We start from the raw sequence: 16,764 nt of genomic DNA on the forward strand, positions 1-16,764 counted from the left end.
TACTAGCCTTCCTTTCAGTATCATGGAGCGTAGTTGCTGTTCTTTCTCTGGAGCATTTAGTGCTGTAGGCCTATGCCTGGTGGAGCTAGGTTAAGATTTCTCAAGATCATTGCATGCATATGCTTGGAGTAAGGAAGGAGGGGGTCTGGTGTGGTGGAGGGGGGGTAGAGGCTATTCTATTCTATTTGCCAATCCGGTTCCCCTCACCCCTTCTCTTCACCCGCCCCCCGGCATCTCCCCTCCTTCCCCCTTTTCCATAGCCCACTGTCCTCTCCTTTTAGATTCCTTCTTCCTCAGCCCCTTACCTCTTCCAACTGTCACTTCCCAGTTATTACTTCATTCCCTCTCCCCCAACCATCCACCTTCCCCTTTACCTGGTTTTACCTATCACCTGCCATACCATACTCCTTCCCCTCCCCCCACCCACCTTTCCTTAGTCTGGCTTCTGTTCCCTTGCTTTCCAGTGCTAATGAAGAGTCTCAGCCCAAAAGTCAACGGTTTACGCCACCCCCCCCCCCGCCATTGTTTCTGCCTGACTTGCCGAGTTCCTCCAGCGTTTCGTACATATTGATCAGGCTAGAGGCTGAGGAGGGGCGATCTCCTGAAGCTTTGAGATCTGTAACAGACAGTGGCCTTGTGTTCAGTGGGTCATGGTTTGAGGAGAGGTCTAAAACCATGTTTGAGAGCGAGACAGAGGCTCCACAACAGCGCTGACCTTGACTGCGGGTTTGTTAATGAGGTTGGGGTTGGTGTGAAGTGATGGAGTGCTATGCAATTGGAGTCGATATGGGAAGCAGAAAAGTTAAGATGGTTGATGATGCGTTGGCAATTTGAAATGAAAGGTCAAGAGAGGGTAAGGGGAGAGGGGGTGAGGATATCCAAGAAGAGGTAGATAGGGAGGTAGGAAAATGGAGATAGGAGAAATGGTCACCAGTAGCAGATGAGGACATTGTAAAAAAATATATAGGCATAGAGGTGGGGGTGATGAAAGAAGAGCTCACCATATGGTACGTCAGCTCCGAACTTACTGAGATGCAGCACAGGCCTCCACTGAGGACAGGTTGCTCGCTCAGCATCTGGAGTGAGGAGGGTACTGAGGGTGGGGGCTGGTGCAGACATGGCAGGGGTTGAAGCTGGTGAGAGGCATGTGGTCAGAAGGGGTGATGAGAGAGAATGCTGAGAGGGGGAAAAGAGAGGGAGAGAAAAAGGAGAGGGTAGAGGGGATGACGTTGGGGCTGGGCGTGGGATCTGTGGAAGGAAGAGAGGAGGGCCCTGGAGATAGATATCAGAGTGAGGGTCACCAACCGCCCCCCCACCATGAAGGATTGCGCATTGTACTTCCAAAATCAAATTGTGTATGTATTAATTATATAGATTGAGATAGGTATAATAAGCCAGGTCAAATGCAGTATAATGTGGGAAAATGCAAAATTATCCATTTTGGCAGGAAAAATACAAAAACCTATTGTCTAAACAATATGAGATTGTAGAGCTCTGAGGTGCAAAGGGACCTGTGAGAACAAGTGAATGATTCATAAAACGTGAACAACAAATAACTAAGAAAGTCAGTAGAGTATTTTATTCATTGCAAGAGGAATTGAATACAAAATAAGGCATTGGTGGGATAGCATCTAAAGTACCGTACACAGTACAGGTACCCCTGCTTTTCGAAAGTTCACTTTATGCCACTTTGCTTTTACGAAAGACCTACATTAGTACCTGTTTTCGCTAACCGAAAGAAATCCAAAGAGGATTTTCGCTTTTACGCAAAAAGGCAAAAAACGAAAATAGCGTTCAGCGTTTGTTTTGTAGTGAGCCGTTATAGAGGCAGTGCGCACCCCAAGCAGCGAGAGTGGCGCCGCCAAGCTGCTTCCCCGGGAACTACACTCAGTATCTCAGCATCAAGCCGCCATAGCTTTGAACTGTGTCTGTGAGCATCTGCACTTTATCAAGATTTATTTTGTGCATTAGTTAGCAAAACGTGTCCTAACGTATCAGAAAAGCCTAAGAGAGCTTGTAAAGGTGTTACGCTTAGCGTAAAACTGTACATAATTAAGCGTTTTGATCGTGGTGAATGAAATAAAGACACTGTGCGTGCGTTGAACTTGCTTGCATCCACCACTCGTACTATTTACACGCAGAGAGAAAGAATCTTGAAAGCTGCTGATGTTACTATTGGTTCTGCTAGTAGCAAAGTGGTCTCTTTTAGTCAGCATCCAGTAATGGATAACATGGAAAGTCTTCCCGATTCTGGTAAGTGAAACTACACTGTACATACATTATTTCTACTTTATATAGGCTGTGTATTTATCATATCATTCCTGCTTTAACTATAGGTTAGTGTTATTTTAGGTTTTATGTGTTATTTGGTAGGTTATTTTTTGGGTCTGGGAACGCTCAAAAATTTTTCCCATATAAATTAATGGTAATTGCTTCTTCACTTTACGCCATTTCGGCTTACGAACGGTTTCATAGGAACACTCTACCTTCGGATAGCGGGGGTAACCTGTATTAGATTCTTTATTTAAGGAAAGATGTACGTAGATATCTTGGAAATAGTTCAGAGCAGGTTTAACAGCCTAATCCTATTCTTAAGTCATGTTATATTCATATACAATATAGACTTATTTCAGAATGCTGTATTTTTTCAAACTGTAACTTGTTTCAAACAGCTAATAGATCAAAACTCAAAATAATAGTTCTACTGTGAAACTGTGTACATCATTCAACTGTTGATTTTAAATTGATTTTGATACTGTTAAAAAATTGTAACCTTCGGGATATTCTCCAAGTTCCATTATATTGCACAGCACAGGTAAGACAAACTTGAATGAACCTGTAAGAACAAATTGAAAGCTTGCACTGTCCTGGGCCTAGCAGATAAATGCAAACACAAAGAGAGCGTGCCCATGTCTTTACTCTCTTAGAAGGTCAAGGACATTTAGCATGTCAAAGTCAAAGACAGAATCAAAGTAGAAATTTATTATTGTACATGTAATTTTCCATATACCGCCTTGAGATTCATTTTCTTGCAGGCATTTACAGTAAAATAAAGAAATACAATATCATTTATGAAAAATATGCATAAACAAATACTGACAACCAATGTGCAAAAGACAGATCATGCAAGTAAGAAAATACTGAGAATGAGTTGTAAACAGACTGTGAAAGTACCTGAAGATTGGGTCTAATTTATGTCTATTTTGTGAATGCTGTTTATATGATGATGCCGCTGCAAGTAAGAGTTTCGTTGTAGCTATGCATTCACACACTTGTCCACAGACTCAACCTCACTAATCAATAAGCTTCAAGACCCTGGCCACAATACTTCTTCATGCAACTGGATCCTCAATTTCCTCAGTTGAAGCCCCCAGTCAGTTCAGATTGGCAACAACATCTCCTCCACAATCTCCATCAGCACAGGTGTACCACAAGGCAGTGTGCTTAGCCCTTTGCTCTACTCGCCTGATACTTACGACTTTGAGTCTAATCATATCTCCAATGCTATATTTAAGTCCGCTGACGACACCACTGTCATTGACCAAATCGAAGGTGGCGACGAATCAACATATAGGAGGGAGACAGAAAATCTGACTGGGTGGTATCACAACAACAACCTCTCACTCAATGTCAACAAGACCAAGGAGCTGATTGCTGACTTCAGGAGGAGGAAACTGGAGGTCCTTGAGCCAATCCTCATCGGGGATCAGAGGAGGAGAGGGAAGGCAACTCTGAATTCCTCGGTATTATTATTTCAGAGCATCTGCTTGGGTCCAGCACGCAAGAAGTATTATGAAGAAAGCACAACAGTGCCTCTATTTTCTTAGTAGTTCGTGAAGATTTGGCATGGCATCTAAAACTTTGACAAACTTCCATAGATGTGTGGTAGAGAGTATATTGACTGGTTGCATAACAGCCTGGTATGGAAATACCAATGCCCTTGAATGGAAAATTCTATAAAAAGTAGTGGATACGACCCAGTCCATTACGGGTAAAGTCTTCCCACCATTGAGCACATCTACAGAGCGCTGTCGCAGGAAAGCAGCATCCATCATCAAGGACCCCCAACATCCAGGTCATGCTCTCTCCTTGCCGCTACCATCAGGAAGAAGGTTCAGAAACCTCAGCGTGCACACCAGCAGGTTCAGAACAGTTGTTACCTCTTAACCAGGGGGGATAACTTCACTCACCCCATTAATGAACTTTTTTCCCATAACCTATGGACTCACTTTCAAGAACCCTTCATCGCACGTTCTCGAAATTTATTGCTTATTCTTTTTTTTTTCTTTTTGCATTTGCACAGTTGTCTTTTGCACATCCGTTGTTTATCCTTCAAGTTGAGTGTGTTCCTTCATTGATTCTATTGCGTTTCTTGTACTAACTGTAAATGCTCGCAACAAAAGGAATCTCAGGGTTGTATATGGTGAGATGTATGTACTTTGATAATAAATTTACTTTTTACTTTGAACTTTGTCCATGATTGAAGAGTATAGAAATTGTGCACCAACGTCATTCATCCTTACAACTAGGGGACATGACATCAGATTGATTGAACAAATGGACTGAATTATAAGGGTTGCCAACGGTACATTGATAATATTTTCTTACCCTGCAAATATATTGGTTTCTTTCTCCTGGAGAAAAGGTCTGAGATCTTACTATCATGCTGTTCCTCACAAAATGCTGTTGCCTGTTATTCAGGTTGGTCCTGTCCTTTGGCCTAACAGCCACACACTCAGACATAGCTTCATCTGTATTAATTTCTTTGTCCACCTGCGCACAAGGGGTGAAAACATTCTGTCAGAAGCTGGTCAGTGGCAATTACGAGAACCTCTCAAAATACAGTTCACCAAAAATCAATGTTGCAATTAACTTTACCAAGTGCAGGCTCTACAGTGTTAGATAAAATCATAAAGACCTGAAGCCACAAGAGGGAGAATTCTCTGGAAACAACAGAGCAAATACAGCAGTGCAAATATAAACATGTGACAGTCTGTGGATTCTGGAAATCCATAGCAACACGCATATAATACTAGAAGAACTCAGCAGGTCAGGAAGCATCTATGGACATGAATAAACAGTAGATGTTTTGGGCCGATACCCTTCTTCAGAACTGAGGAGGAAGGGGGAAGGTGCAGGATAAAAAGGTGGGCGGAGGGGAAGGAGAATAGATAGAAGCTGATAGGTGAAACCAAATAGTAGGAAATGGAAAGGCCGGAGAGGAAGGTATCTGATAGAAGAGGAGAGCAGACCATAGGAGAAAGGGAAGGAGAAGGGGACCCAGGGGATGTGATAGGTAGGAGAGAAGAGGGAAGTAATGCTTGCTACCAAAATAAAAACCACAATGGGGGCAGCTAGCCTTGCACAGTCCTTTCCCAGAGAAGCTTAAATTAACGCAATACTGATTTTCAGACAATGCCTCTTGCCCAAGGGTGCAATGTAGATCATTTAGGGAGAAGCAGCTAAAACTTTACTCAAAACCACTGAATGCTGGTGAAATGAACTGATGCAGGGATTGCAATTCATATACAAGGTGCTCAGATGCTGAGGTCAAGTCATCTTCAGGCAAATGGGAGCCTTAAGCCTGGTTTCCTAATTCTTAGTGGTATTCACAAAATATTAAACACAGAACCAATGTGTAAAAGCCTGTTTCTATTCTGCATGATTTTAATTCTGATGAATGCTAAATTTGACACATTCTGAACTTCTCGGCTAAGTTATCCTTCTTCTCACTGCCTGTTATGCCTCTAGCGTTTAGGGCAGCAATGAAGATCCTCTATCTCTGGCAGTGTTTACGGCTTCCTTCATCGTGTCAGTAGCTTCCACTCAGTTTTCACTACTGTCCATCATGCAAGTCACAGGTGGAGACTCAGGAATACCATTGAACTCAGGTGTAGAAGGATTCTTCATTGCTGATTTTGTAACAATCTTGTTTTACTAGTCAGGGTTGTTAGCCCTGAGCTGAACCCCCGAACCTGGAGGACTGGTGGACCACTGTTAGTCGGACCCCTACCCTTTGACCTGTTTGGCATGGGTAACCTTACCGAGCCATAGCATAAATCATTGACTTCAGCAAACATAGCTCTCTGAGTCATTGAGACATGGAAGTATCCAAACCACAACAAGGTTGTGGTCCTCTTGGAGGCAGCTAACTTATTGGTGCACAATTATGTAACAACTCATTGGATACAGCATGTAGTGAAAGTATGCCCTCTAGGACTTCAATTTATAGCTCCTTTCCCCATCACCTTCAATTCAATTTTCTCAAAAAATTGTAGTTGTTATATCATTCTGTGATAAGTAACAAACATTATATTTTGTGGGGGAGGGTAGCGGATGAATGTAATATCACCATGCCCAATTCCAAGAATACTTGACCATGTGACTGAACTTTTAAGGGTAAACTTAAAAAAATTAATTCAGGAGAACGATCCCGGGAATGAAAGGGTTAATTCAAGAGAAGTGTTTGACAGCTCTACACCTGTACTTATTGGAGTTTAGAAGAATGACCGGGAAATCTCATTGAAATCTATCAAATATTGAAAGGCCTAGAAAGAGTGGACATGGAGAGGATGTTTCCAATTGTGGGGGAGTCTAGGACCACAGGACACAACCTCAGAACACAAGGACACTTTAGAACTGAGATAAGGAGGAATTTCTTCAGCAAGAGGTTGGTGAATCCATGGAATTCATTGCCATTGATGGCTGTAGAGGCCAAGTTATTGGGTATACTTAAAGCCGAAGTTGATAGGATCTTGATTAGTAAGGGTGTCAAAGTTTATGGGCAGAAGGCAAAGAGAATGGGGTTCAGAGGGATAATGAATCAGCAATGATCAAATGGTGGAGCAGACTCATTGGGCCAAATGGCCTAATTCTGCTCTTATATTCTACGATCTTATGGTCTAAACATCCCTACCAGAATTGGTATTACAGCCTCTGTCACACCAACACTTCCTTCTTCGGTCACAATCCGAGAAGCGTCTTCAAACACAGCCGGTTCTGCCGTATCCTCTTCTGCCTCCACCTCCTTTCCAATGTCATCTCCTTCATCCTGTGCCTCAGTAGTATCTTCCACCAGCATCTGTAGCCTACATTTAACAACAATTTATAACCATTTTATAGGATGTCACAGGACTCCAATGCACAATTGGACAGATGGATGAGGAGTTACTGTATCTTTAACAGGTACGGATGGAGCGTAAACAATAATAGGGCCCAGTTCTTTGATGTAGCCTCTTCATAGCAATTACATGATGATAAAAGACCTTGGCAAATATTGTAAATTGGAAGCCTCATGATACAATGATAACAGATTCATTGACCAAATGTTAAGTATTGCTGCTGTTTATAATATGGTCTGAAGCCCAAACACAGATTATTTTTTCCCCACATTCCGTCTCTGCTTTTCGTGGCCTGCCCACTTACAGGACATCGCCAGCATCTGGACTGGTTCTCTAACTGGCCGTCCTCTTGACAACAAGTTGTAACAGAGCAATTCCAGATAGAGGATTTATGAAAGCGCTTCATTATAAGGGCAATGCCAATAAGATCACTGCGGTTTCATTTTCCCCTTTCCCCTTGAGAATGCTCATTCTTTAACTCTACACCTCCCCAGGGCAGTGGCTTAGCAATTAAGAGCTCAGCATATATTGTGGACTGGATTTTATCCAAGGTACATCTTTTCAGAGAATTACAAAGTGGTTCTGCAAGAAAATGCAAGTTGATGCCTGGAATGAGCTGCCTGGCATGGTGGTAGAGGCAAATACATTAGAGGCTTCTAAGAGACATTTGGATAGGCACATGGATGCAAGGAAGATGGAGGGATTTGAACATGGTGTAGGTGGGAGGGATTAGTGTGCAAGTGTTTTTGGTTTTTAGTTGGTTCAGCACAACACTGTGGGCCAAATGACCTGTTCCTGTGTTGTACTCATCTATGTTCTATAATTCTGTGGTGCTGGATAAAAAAAAGTTAGCTTTACAGTCCAGAAACTGCACCACTAACTTCCCACTGAAGTTATGTTGCGAATTTAGTGAGTACTCTTTGAAGAATGCTCCCACTGTAAAGATTAACTGTATAATACCACAAGGATTACAGTACCACTCCTCGCCTCGTATGGCCTCTCTGTCTTCAGTAGCTAGTTCCTGCTCCACTGCCTGCAGCTCAACAGATGTCCTCTCCAGCAGTGCGGACACAGCATCCTGTTGGGTTCAAAGAGAAGAAGGCAGTTGAAAGTGAAATAATTCAAGGTATTTAAGGAATTCTAGGCAGGTTCTAGAGCAGATTACATGGTCGGCACAACACTGTGGGCCAAGGGGCCAAGAGGACTGCGTGTCCTCATAATCTATAACGTGCTGTAGATTTCTATGTTCTATGAATTGAGCGCCTTTCTTTCAAGCAGAATTTGGTACTTGAGTGGAAAGTAAATGGCAACTCACCAAAACCTTTTCAATAATGATGTACACTATCCCTGCTGAATACAGGTTATAATTAACTGAGGTTTCCGCTAACAGCAATTATTCATGAGGTTTAAATTACAAAGACATACCTTGGTGATGTCATTTGTATTTTTATCTAAAGAAACCTACCAGGCAAATTCATCAGACACACAAGAGTACTAGCAGAAATTCTGCAGTATTGTGCTTGAAGTACCTAGTACCACGGTACCTAATAAATGCTATACATCTTTTTGTGACACAATTAAACCTCGTAATGTTCTGGGCGGTTTTCTTTATATTTCCCATCTGATACTGAATAAATTGATCCTGCCATAAGTTCAATTGCGCCTTTGGACAAACATATTCTTTATTTTGCCAAGTGTCATCTAGCTATTAGATCAAATACTGAGCCTTTATTTAATGAGAAAATCAATCATCCTTGATGGTGATTGAACACCACCCCCTTCCACCACCGTAAGGGCTATATTAGGTTGCAATGCCAGTATTAAGTAAGAAAGGACATGGAAGCAGCACTATTTGTCGGGAAATATAGAGAAGGTTTGACCCAAAAGCAGAGCAGTGGAGACAATGTAGCAGTAAATAATCACTTTACTAATAAATCACAAAATAACAAGCCTCAAGGTGCCACAAAACAAGAAAGAACAGAAATTAAACACAACAGGCAACAAGGTAAATTGAAGGCTAGGAGCAACTGATTGAGGCTGGCTGGTTCAATGAGTGAGAACTGGGGTTAAATAGGTTGCAGGTGATGAGTCTGGAATGAGTGGCAGGTGAATCCTATTAGCTGGGGAGAGTGGTAGGTGTGTGCATGTGCAAACCTGACTCTTTCTCTCATATCTTGAAAATTATTGATTTGGGCATCTGCTACAGATGAAATTCGTGTTTCTTAAGAATTGTCAGAGCTGAGCATTTTGGATTCTAATACAAGGAAAAATCTGTCATTAAAATATTCTTCAGGAAGTACAAGAAATAGAGACATTTTGTGTCCGCTTTATGAGCATTTAATTGGTACATCCCTAACACTAACATTTCATCTCCAAAATCTGATAGCTGAACTATGCAACAGCAGTGAGATAAACTACATAGTCAAAAAATGGGTATTTTGCTCCTTAGTGTTTATTGCTATCATATCACAACATCTATTTTAGTCCCCCTTTACCAAACTGGATACCAGAAAATAGAAGTAATTCAATTTATTCATGAATGTTTGTCAGCCTGAAGCATTAATTCTATTTTCCTTTTCATAATGTACTTTTGTATATGGCAATCAACTTATCACTTTCAATTTTCTGTAGGTGTTGTGCGCCTTGTTGAATGTTTGAGTCATTTTCTAAAAACATAGACCCAGCATCTGATTTTAATTTTGACGATTGGAAATCATTTCCGCGGGTGGCGCTGTAGCATAGTGGTTAGCACAGTGCTTTACAGTACCAGTGATCCGGGTTCAATTCACGTCCCCGCCTGTAAGGAATTTGTATGTTCTCCCCGTGACTGCGTGGATTTCCTCCGGGTGCTCCAGGTCCACCCACAGTCTAAAGACGTCTAAAGTCTGTTAACCAGTCATTGTAAATTGTCCCATGATTAGGATAGGGTTAAACTGGAGACTGCTGGGTGGTATACCTCAAAGGGCCGGAAGGGCATATCTCAATTAATCAATCAATCAATAAATAAATGAAGTTTTGCAGACTCATTTGGGATTCCTCAGTACCTGTTTGGCAGAAGGAATCTACCAAGGTATGAAATGTGAATTGGCAGTGCTAGGTTGGAGATGACAGTAGGTTGGTGAAGGATAATATTTAAAGAATGCACATGTGAATTAGAACATTTATTCATTCCTGACTGGTGCAAAAATTAGTCAGTAAAGAAAGCTAGATGATCAAGGAAATTAGTAATACTGTTAGACCCAGAGAGGAATCTGAGGATTGGTAGCAGTTTTGCATTCAACATAGGACAAAAACAAGAGGGCAAAGATGAAGTATGAGAATAATCCTGCAAAGAATATCAATATCCTTCGTCATTGTGTGAAGATTAAATGTTAGCAAAAACAATACGGATATAATTGGGAACAGAGAAAATGCAGAACAATTAAATACATACTTTGGTTCTTCCTTTTCAAGGAAGGACACAAGTAATCTCAAAAATGTACAAGGAAACTAGGAGGAAATCATAAGCACAAGATTCTGCTGATGCTGGAAATCTAGTGCGACACACACAAAATGCAGGAGGAACTCAGCAGATTAGGCAGCATCTTTGGAGGGGAATAAACAGTCGACATTTCAGTGCAAGACCCTTCATCAGAACTGTAAGGGAAGGGGGACAAAGCCAGAATATGAAAGTAGGGGAAAGAAGAACAAATGGGTGGGTGATCGGTGAAACCAGCTGAGGGGGACAGTAGGTGGGTGGGAGAGAAGCTGGAAGGCGATAGGTGGAAGAAGTAAAGGGCTGAAGAAGTAGTAGTCTGATAGGATGGGATGGTGGACCACGGGAGAAAGGGAAGGAGGAGGCACACTAGACGGCAGCGATGGGCAGGTGAACGGAAGAGCAGGGGTGAGAAGGGAACCCTAATGTGGAATGGAGAAATAGAGAAGGGGAAGGGTGAGAATTTACCACATGTTGGAGAAATTGATCAGCTCATTGTAATGCTCCTACTAAACCCACTTCATCGCAAATAAACTGTACCTTGTCTAGAGTACTGCAAGGTTGCGGCATGAGAAAGGCTTCTTTTCTTTGTGCTTTGTTCTTTGGATTATGAATATTCATGTTCTTGTAATGCAGCATGTTGTACCAGCTGGTGAAAGTCTCTCCCTTGCAGGAGAGGTCTGCCAGACTGATTTGGGTCCCAGCCTTTTGAAGAAAAGGGACGGTCAGGTTGAAAGTGATCAGACCACAGTTGTAACACCTTTAGTACAATATTTTCTTATTATTCCCACACACATTCAGTAGACAGTTTTTTTTACGTCTCTTTATCACATCTTCTCAAAAAAGCATAGAAGGGGTGACACGGTAACACAACGCTTCACAGTACAGGTGACCTGAGTTTAGCCCCGCTGCTGCCTGCGGGTTTATATATTCTCCCCATAACCACATGGGGTTTCTCCGGTTGCTCTGGATTCCTGTAGGTTAACTGTAAAATTGTCCCATGACTCGACTAGGACTAAATCGGGGGATTGCTGGGTGATCTGGCCCAAAGGGCTAGAAGGAGCTATTCCGCTCAATAAATAAATACATAAATAAGATCATTTAAAAGCAACTGAAGCAGCAACATCTCAGCAGAATCTAGTAGAGTATCTACTGAGATTCCACTCCAGTAGAATCTATACGGAACTCAACACACTGATGCACCGGGGCTCTGCTTGGGAGTTTGAAGAGATTTAGTGTGTTAACAAAGACTCCAGCAAATTTCTACCGATGTAGGGTGGAGAAACATTCTGACTGGTGTGCAGGCTCCAATGTGCTGGATTGAAAGAGGCCGCGAAGGATCAAAAGCTCCATCACTGGCATAACCTTCCCCACTGGAGGTCATCCTGAAAGGGCGGTGACTCAAGAAGGTGGCATCTATCATTAAGGACCCTCACCAACCAGGACATACCCTCTACTCATTACTACCATCAGAGAGGAGGTACAGCAGCCCGAAGATGCACGCTCAGTGTCTTCAGAATAGCTTCTTCCCTCCACCGACAGAATTCTGAATGGTTAACGCTACCTCAACTATTCTCCTTTTGCTCTATTCATTCATTCATTGAATTGTTGGTCGACTTGCTTATTTATTTTTCCTCGTTATAAATAAATCATTATGTCTAGCACTGCACCGCTACCATGCAACAGCAATTTTTATGACATACCTAATTCTGATATCTTCTCAAGTGAACACTGCCTACCAACAACCAAATCTGTGCCTCTGATAGCCTCTGTACCATCGCAGAATAAACCTGTGACAGTGTTTCCTCATGGCCGTTTCTCTTTGGCTGCAGCCAACAAGATGGATGCTCCTAAGTGTAGGTTTGACCAGCCTTCAGAAAGGAGCTCCCCCTTCCTGTACCATCTGAAGGACCTCCCGACAAATTATGAGCTCCACCTTATTTGACTGTAGGCACTGCAGGCCCAGAGGACTGTGTCTACAATGTGTAAACAAGCATGAACAGCAGTCAAATCATTTCACATCATGTTATATGTGAAACTGTCAACTCTTCACAAACAGTCCTTGCCCCATGTTTGTCGTGAGGGTGTACCGTGTACCAGAATGAAGCTACCATCTTCATCTTTGTGAATGATGTGGCTTCATTGTAGCTAAAGATAATGCCATTGAGAGACATAAATGACAGAAATATAATACAATTTAGTAAAACCAAGCAATAGATGAAGCAAAATGTACTTATAAATATAAAATTTCTGCAACTGCAAAGTACGCCCAGTCTCTTTGTATATTTCCATGGGATTTCTGCAGCCTTTCTGAAATTTCAAGAGTATGGGAAAGAACTTCCCAGAGATATTCTTGGAGTGTGGGACTGCACAGAACTGAGGCTCAAACAGTGCAAGTTTACCTCATCTGCTTCTCAATAGCAGCCTATTGCTACATTTGGGAACACAGGCAACAAATAACTTCTTTGCTGCTTCCTGCTCAATGTTGCCTAATTTTGTTTTGAATGTCAGTTGTTTTTGTTCCAGCGTTAACTGTGCACATTTCTCAGGCTGCTACGTGAACTTCCTTGGAACCTGTCTGGAGATCATTGATAGTTTAATAATCTAATGACTGTGCAATAATCTTAATTAAGCTTCTTCATTTCTCACCAGACAATCCTCCACCTGTGTCTTCCCCACAGTGCACACATCCACTCGCAGTGTCTTCTGATGCAAAGCCTCTTGGGTAATGGCTACCCTGAATACCTCTTTGAAGACGAGAGTCTCTGCAACACTGTGAACCTTTGTGCGGAACAGGCTGCTGGAGTCACACGAACTTGGAAGTAAAGCAGTTCTGATATACCTGCGGGATTGAGTGATCAAACATTTACACAAAGGACTGAAATTATTAAAGATTTAATAACTGGTGACAAGGTCAAATCAGCAAAGAGCATTTGTCTGAATAGGATTTATCTCCATTTAGTTTTAATTCCCCTTTTCTCTATTTTCTATCCAAGGGTAGAATTCCACAGATATTCAGCAAAGTGAACCATTGATTTGCAGTACAGATCTCATTACAGCAGCCGTGGATGTTTAATTTAAAGAATTAAATAAATCTGAAGTAAATAGCTAGTATCAGTAATTGTGAATGTGAAAGCACTAGATCATTGAATGCTCTGAACAAGAACAGTGCTGTACAGAAACAGGCTCTCAGCCCACAGTATCTGTTTCGAACAGGATGTCAAATTAAATGAATTCTCTTCTGCCTGGACATGATCCACATCCTTCCACTCCTTGCATATTCGTGCGTCCAACAGTGCCATGCTGTGTGCTGGCAACATCGGAACACAAGTGTGGAGGAAAGGCAGACTCCAAGGTGGAGACAACAGTGAGAGTTTCTTCATAGTATTTCCAAAAGCACATAGGAGGCTCGGCTGAGCAGCACTGCGAGAAGTAACATTCTCAAAACTAGCACCCCATGATTAGCACTAATCGGGCATCCGCTTAAGTAATACAAGTACACGGAATCACTGAGCCCATCAAAATAAACTTGAGCTTAAACAGAAAGCACCAGGAGACTGCATTACAAAGAGTGAGCTGCTTGAGAAAAACACAAGGAACACTAAACAATTAACAACACCCGTTAAACAACAATTAACCAGTTCTGGCGCTCTAAAAATCTCAGAGCCCCACAGAGGCCCAGATAGCTCCTTACAAATAGCCTCTTAAGCACCACCATTGTATCTGCTTCCACCATTCCTGCTGGCAGTCTGTTCCAGGTACTTACCATTCTCTGTACTGCACATTTCCCTTAAAGTATCCCCCTCTCACTTCAATACATGTCCTCTAGTACTTGACATTTGTACCCTGGGAAGAAGATCCTGTCCACCCTATCTATACCTTCTATAAACTTCTATCAGGTCTCTGCTCAGCTTCGGATACTCCAGAGAAAACAACCCATGTTTATCCAACCTCATGCCCTCTAATCCTGGTAGACATCTTCTGCACCCTTCCCAAAGCCTCTACATCCTTCCTGTAATGGGTCAACGAGACTTGTACGCAATAGTGAGGAACTCCGTCACTCGTGCAGTCCTGAAGAAGAGTCTCGACCCAACACGTCGACTGTTCATTCATTTCCATGGATGCTGCCTGGGCTGCTGAGTTCCTCCAGCATTTTGTGCAAGTTGCACTGTTGTTCTTAACTGGCCTGGTTTATATGTGAGCTCAGATAAACAGTATTCTCATCCAAGCCAATCACTCAGTTCCAAGCTGTCACCACAAGAGATTTTCTGGAGGACCAATTCCAGGCTGTGCTCTAAGTTTTCATGATCCACCTCATTATGGACTTGAACCTGTGCAGCACTCTCTTTGTACCCGTTACACTTGATTCTGCATTCTGTTACTGTTTTCCTTAGTACTACCGCAGTGCACTGATGGCCTGAAATGATCTGTATGGATGACAGCAAAACAAACTTTCACATTGTACCTTGGTACATGTGACAAAATAAATCAATTTACCAATTTATTGTCATCTCGAGCTTAATCTGGCTCTGTCTTAAAAAAAAATAGGCCAAATGGGTCTTCACAGAGACCAGTACTTACACTTTACCTCCAGGGGGCACAAGTAGAGCAGTCGGATTTCTCAGCTGTATGAGAATTATAATAAAACTTCCACTGGTGGGATCATACCTGTTGTAGGCAAAGTTTAATAAATCAACAGATCATTCAACATTGAAATAGTCACCACATAAAATTGGCACAGAGTCAACAAAAATGTTTTGGACTAAAAATATCATCATTTTTCTCTCTGCATAGATGCTGCCTCTTTTGTTAAATGTTTACAACATGTATGGTTTTTGGTTTATTCTAAGGCTGACCTCAGTCAAGCACTGGGTTAGATCATCCTAGCTGAGGCAGATACAGACATATTCCAGTTACCTACGGTGACCTTAAAGAGGCAGCCATTAACAAGAGGTAAATAATAAAGGGGTCACTGAGTATATTTCTGTGTGTTCATGGTCTTCTGCTGCTGTAGCCTATTCACTTCAAGATTCAATGTGTTGTGTGTTCAGAGATGCTCTTCTGAACACCACTGCTGCAACACACGGTATTCAAGTTACTGCTGCCTTTCTGTCAGCTTGAACCTGCTTGACTATTTTCCTCTGACCTCTCGGAGGCATTTTTACCCACAGAGCTGCTGCTCACTGATTTTTTCCACATCATTCTCTGTAAGCTCTAGAGGCTGTTGTGTATGAAAATCCCAAGAGATCAGCAGTTTCTGAGATACTCAAACCACCCCATCTGGCACCAGCAATCATTCCATGGTCAAAATCACTTAGATCACATTTCTTACCCATTCTGATGTTTGGTCTGAACAACAACTGAATCTCTTGAATGTGCTTGTATCCTCTTATGCATTGATTTGCTGCCACATGATTGGCTGATTAGGTAGTTACATTAACCTGCATATATACTGGTGCACCTAAATAAGTGGCCTACGAGTGTATCGTCACTAAAGTTGACTAAAGCTGAGTACATGCCCCAGTGTCAAACATAAAAACAAGCAAAGTTTCAGTCAATACCACCATAGCCTGTGATAGAGGGCTGTGAGTTTAAAATCCAATTCAAGAAGGTGTATAAGATTATAAAAGGTACAGATAATGTGGGCAGCCATATGGTCTTTTGATCTATTCTCTCTGAGGTGTGCATTAACCCCCCTCTTTCTTGTACCAACCAACTACACAAGGGGTATGTTACATTTTCCAATTAAGCTGGCAGCCAGCATGTTTTAAGGATGTAAGAATCAGAATCGTTTAATATCACCGGCGTCTGTCATGAAATTTGTTGTCTCTGCAGCTCCAGTGCAATGCAACACACAATAATAGAAAAAAATATGAATTGTAGCATATATATAAAAGTTAAATTAAATAAGGAGTGCAAGAATAGAAATAAAAAATAGTGAGCTAGCGTTCATGGGTTCAATGTCCATTCAAAAATCAGATGGCAGAGGAGAAGAAACAGTTCTTGAATCAATGAGTGTGTGCCTTCAGGCTTCTGTACCTCCTTTCTGATGATAGCAATGCGAACAGGGGTCCTTAATGAAGGGCACCTCCTTTTTGAGGCATCACGTCTGGAAGATGTCCTGGATACTGTGGAGGCTAGCGCCCACAATGGAGTTGACTGCGTTTA

The 16,764-nt window shown here is 42.0% G+C and overlaps 1 protein-coding gene across 1 annotated transcript in view; it reads right to left on the bottom strand.

The window, feature by feature from the left end:
• Positions 1-16,764, bottom strand: part of LOC134347184 (protein WWC2-like) — a 243,406-nt gene that overhangs the window by 13,415 nt on the left and 213,227 nt on the right. The window contains exons 14-19 of the mRNA XM_063049433.1: positions 15,178-15,264; positions 13,246-13,438; positions 11,137-11,301; positions 8,099-8,199; positions 6,917-7,088; positions 4,609-4,773 (exon numbers count right to left, since the gene is read on the bottom strand). Of these exons, the coding sequence (XP_062905503.1) occupies positions 4,609-4,773; positions 6,917-7,088; positions 8,099-8,199; positions 11,137-11,301; positions 13,246-13,438; positions 15,178-15,264 (883 nt within the window). The remainder of the gene's footprint in view (positions 1-4,608; positions 4,774-6,916; positions 7,089-8,098; positions 8,200-11,136; positions 11,302-13,245; positions 13,439-15,177; positions 15,265-16,764) is intronic.

Source organism: Mobula hypostoma, chromosome 5, assembly GCF_963921235.1.
Source record: "Mobula hypostoma chromosome 5, sMobHyp1.1, whole genome shotgun sequence".
NCBI lineage: Eukaryota > Metazoa > Chordata > Chondrichthyes > Myliobatiformes > Myliobatidae > Mobula > Mobula hypostoma.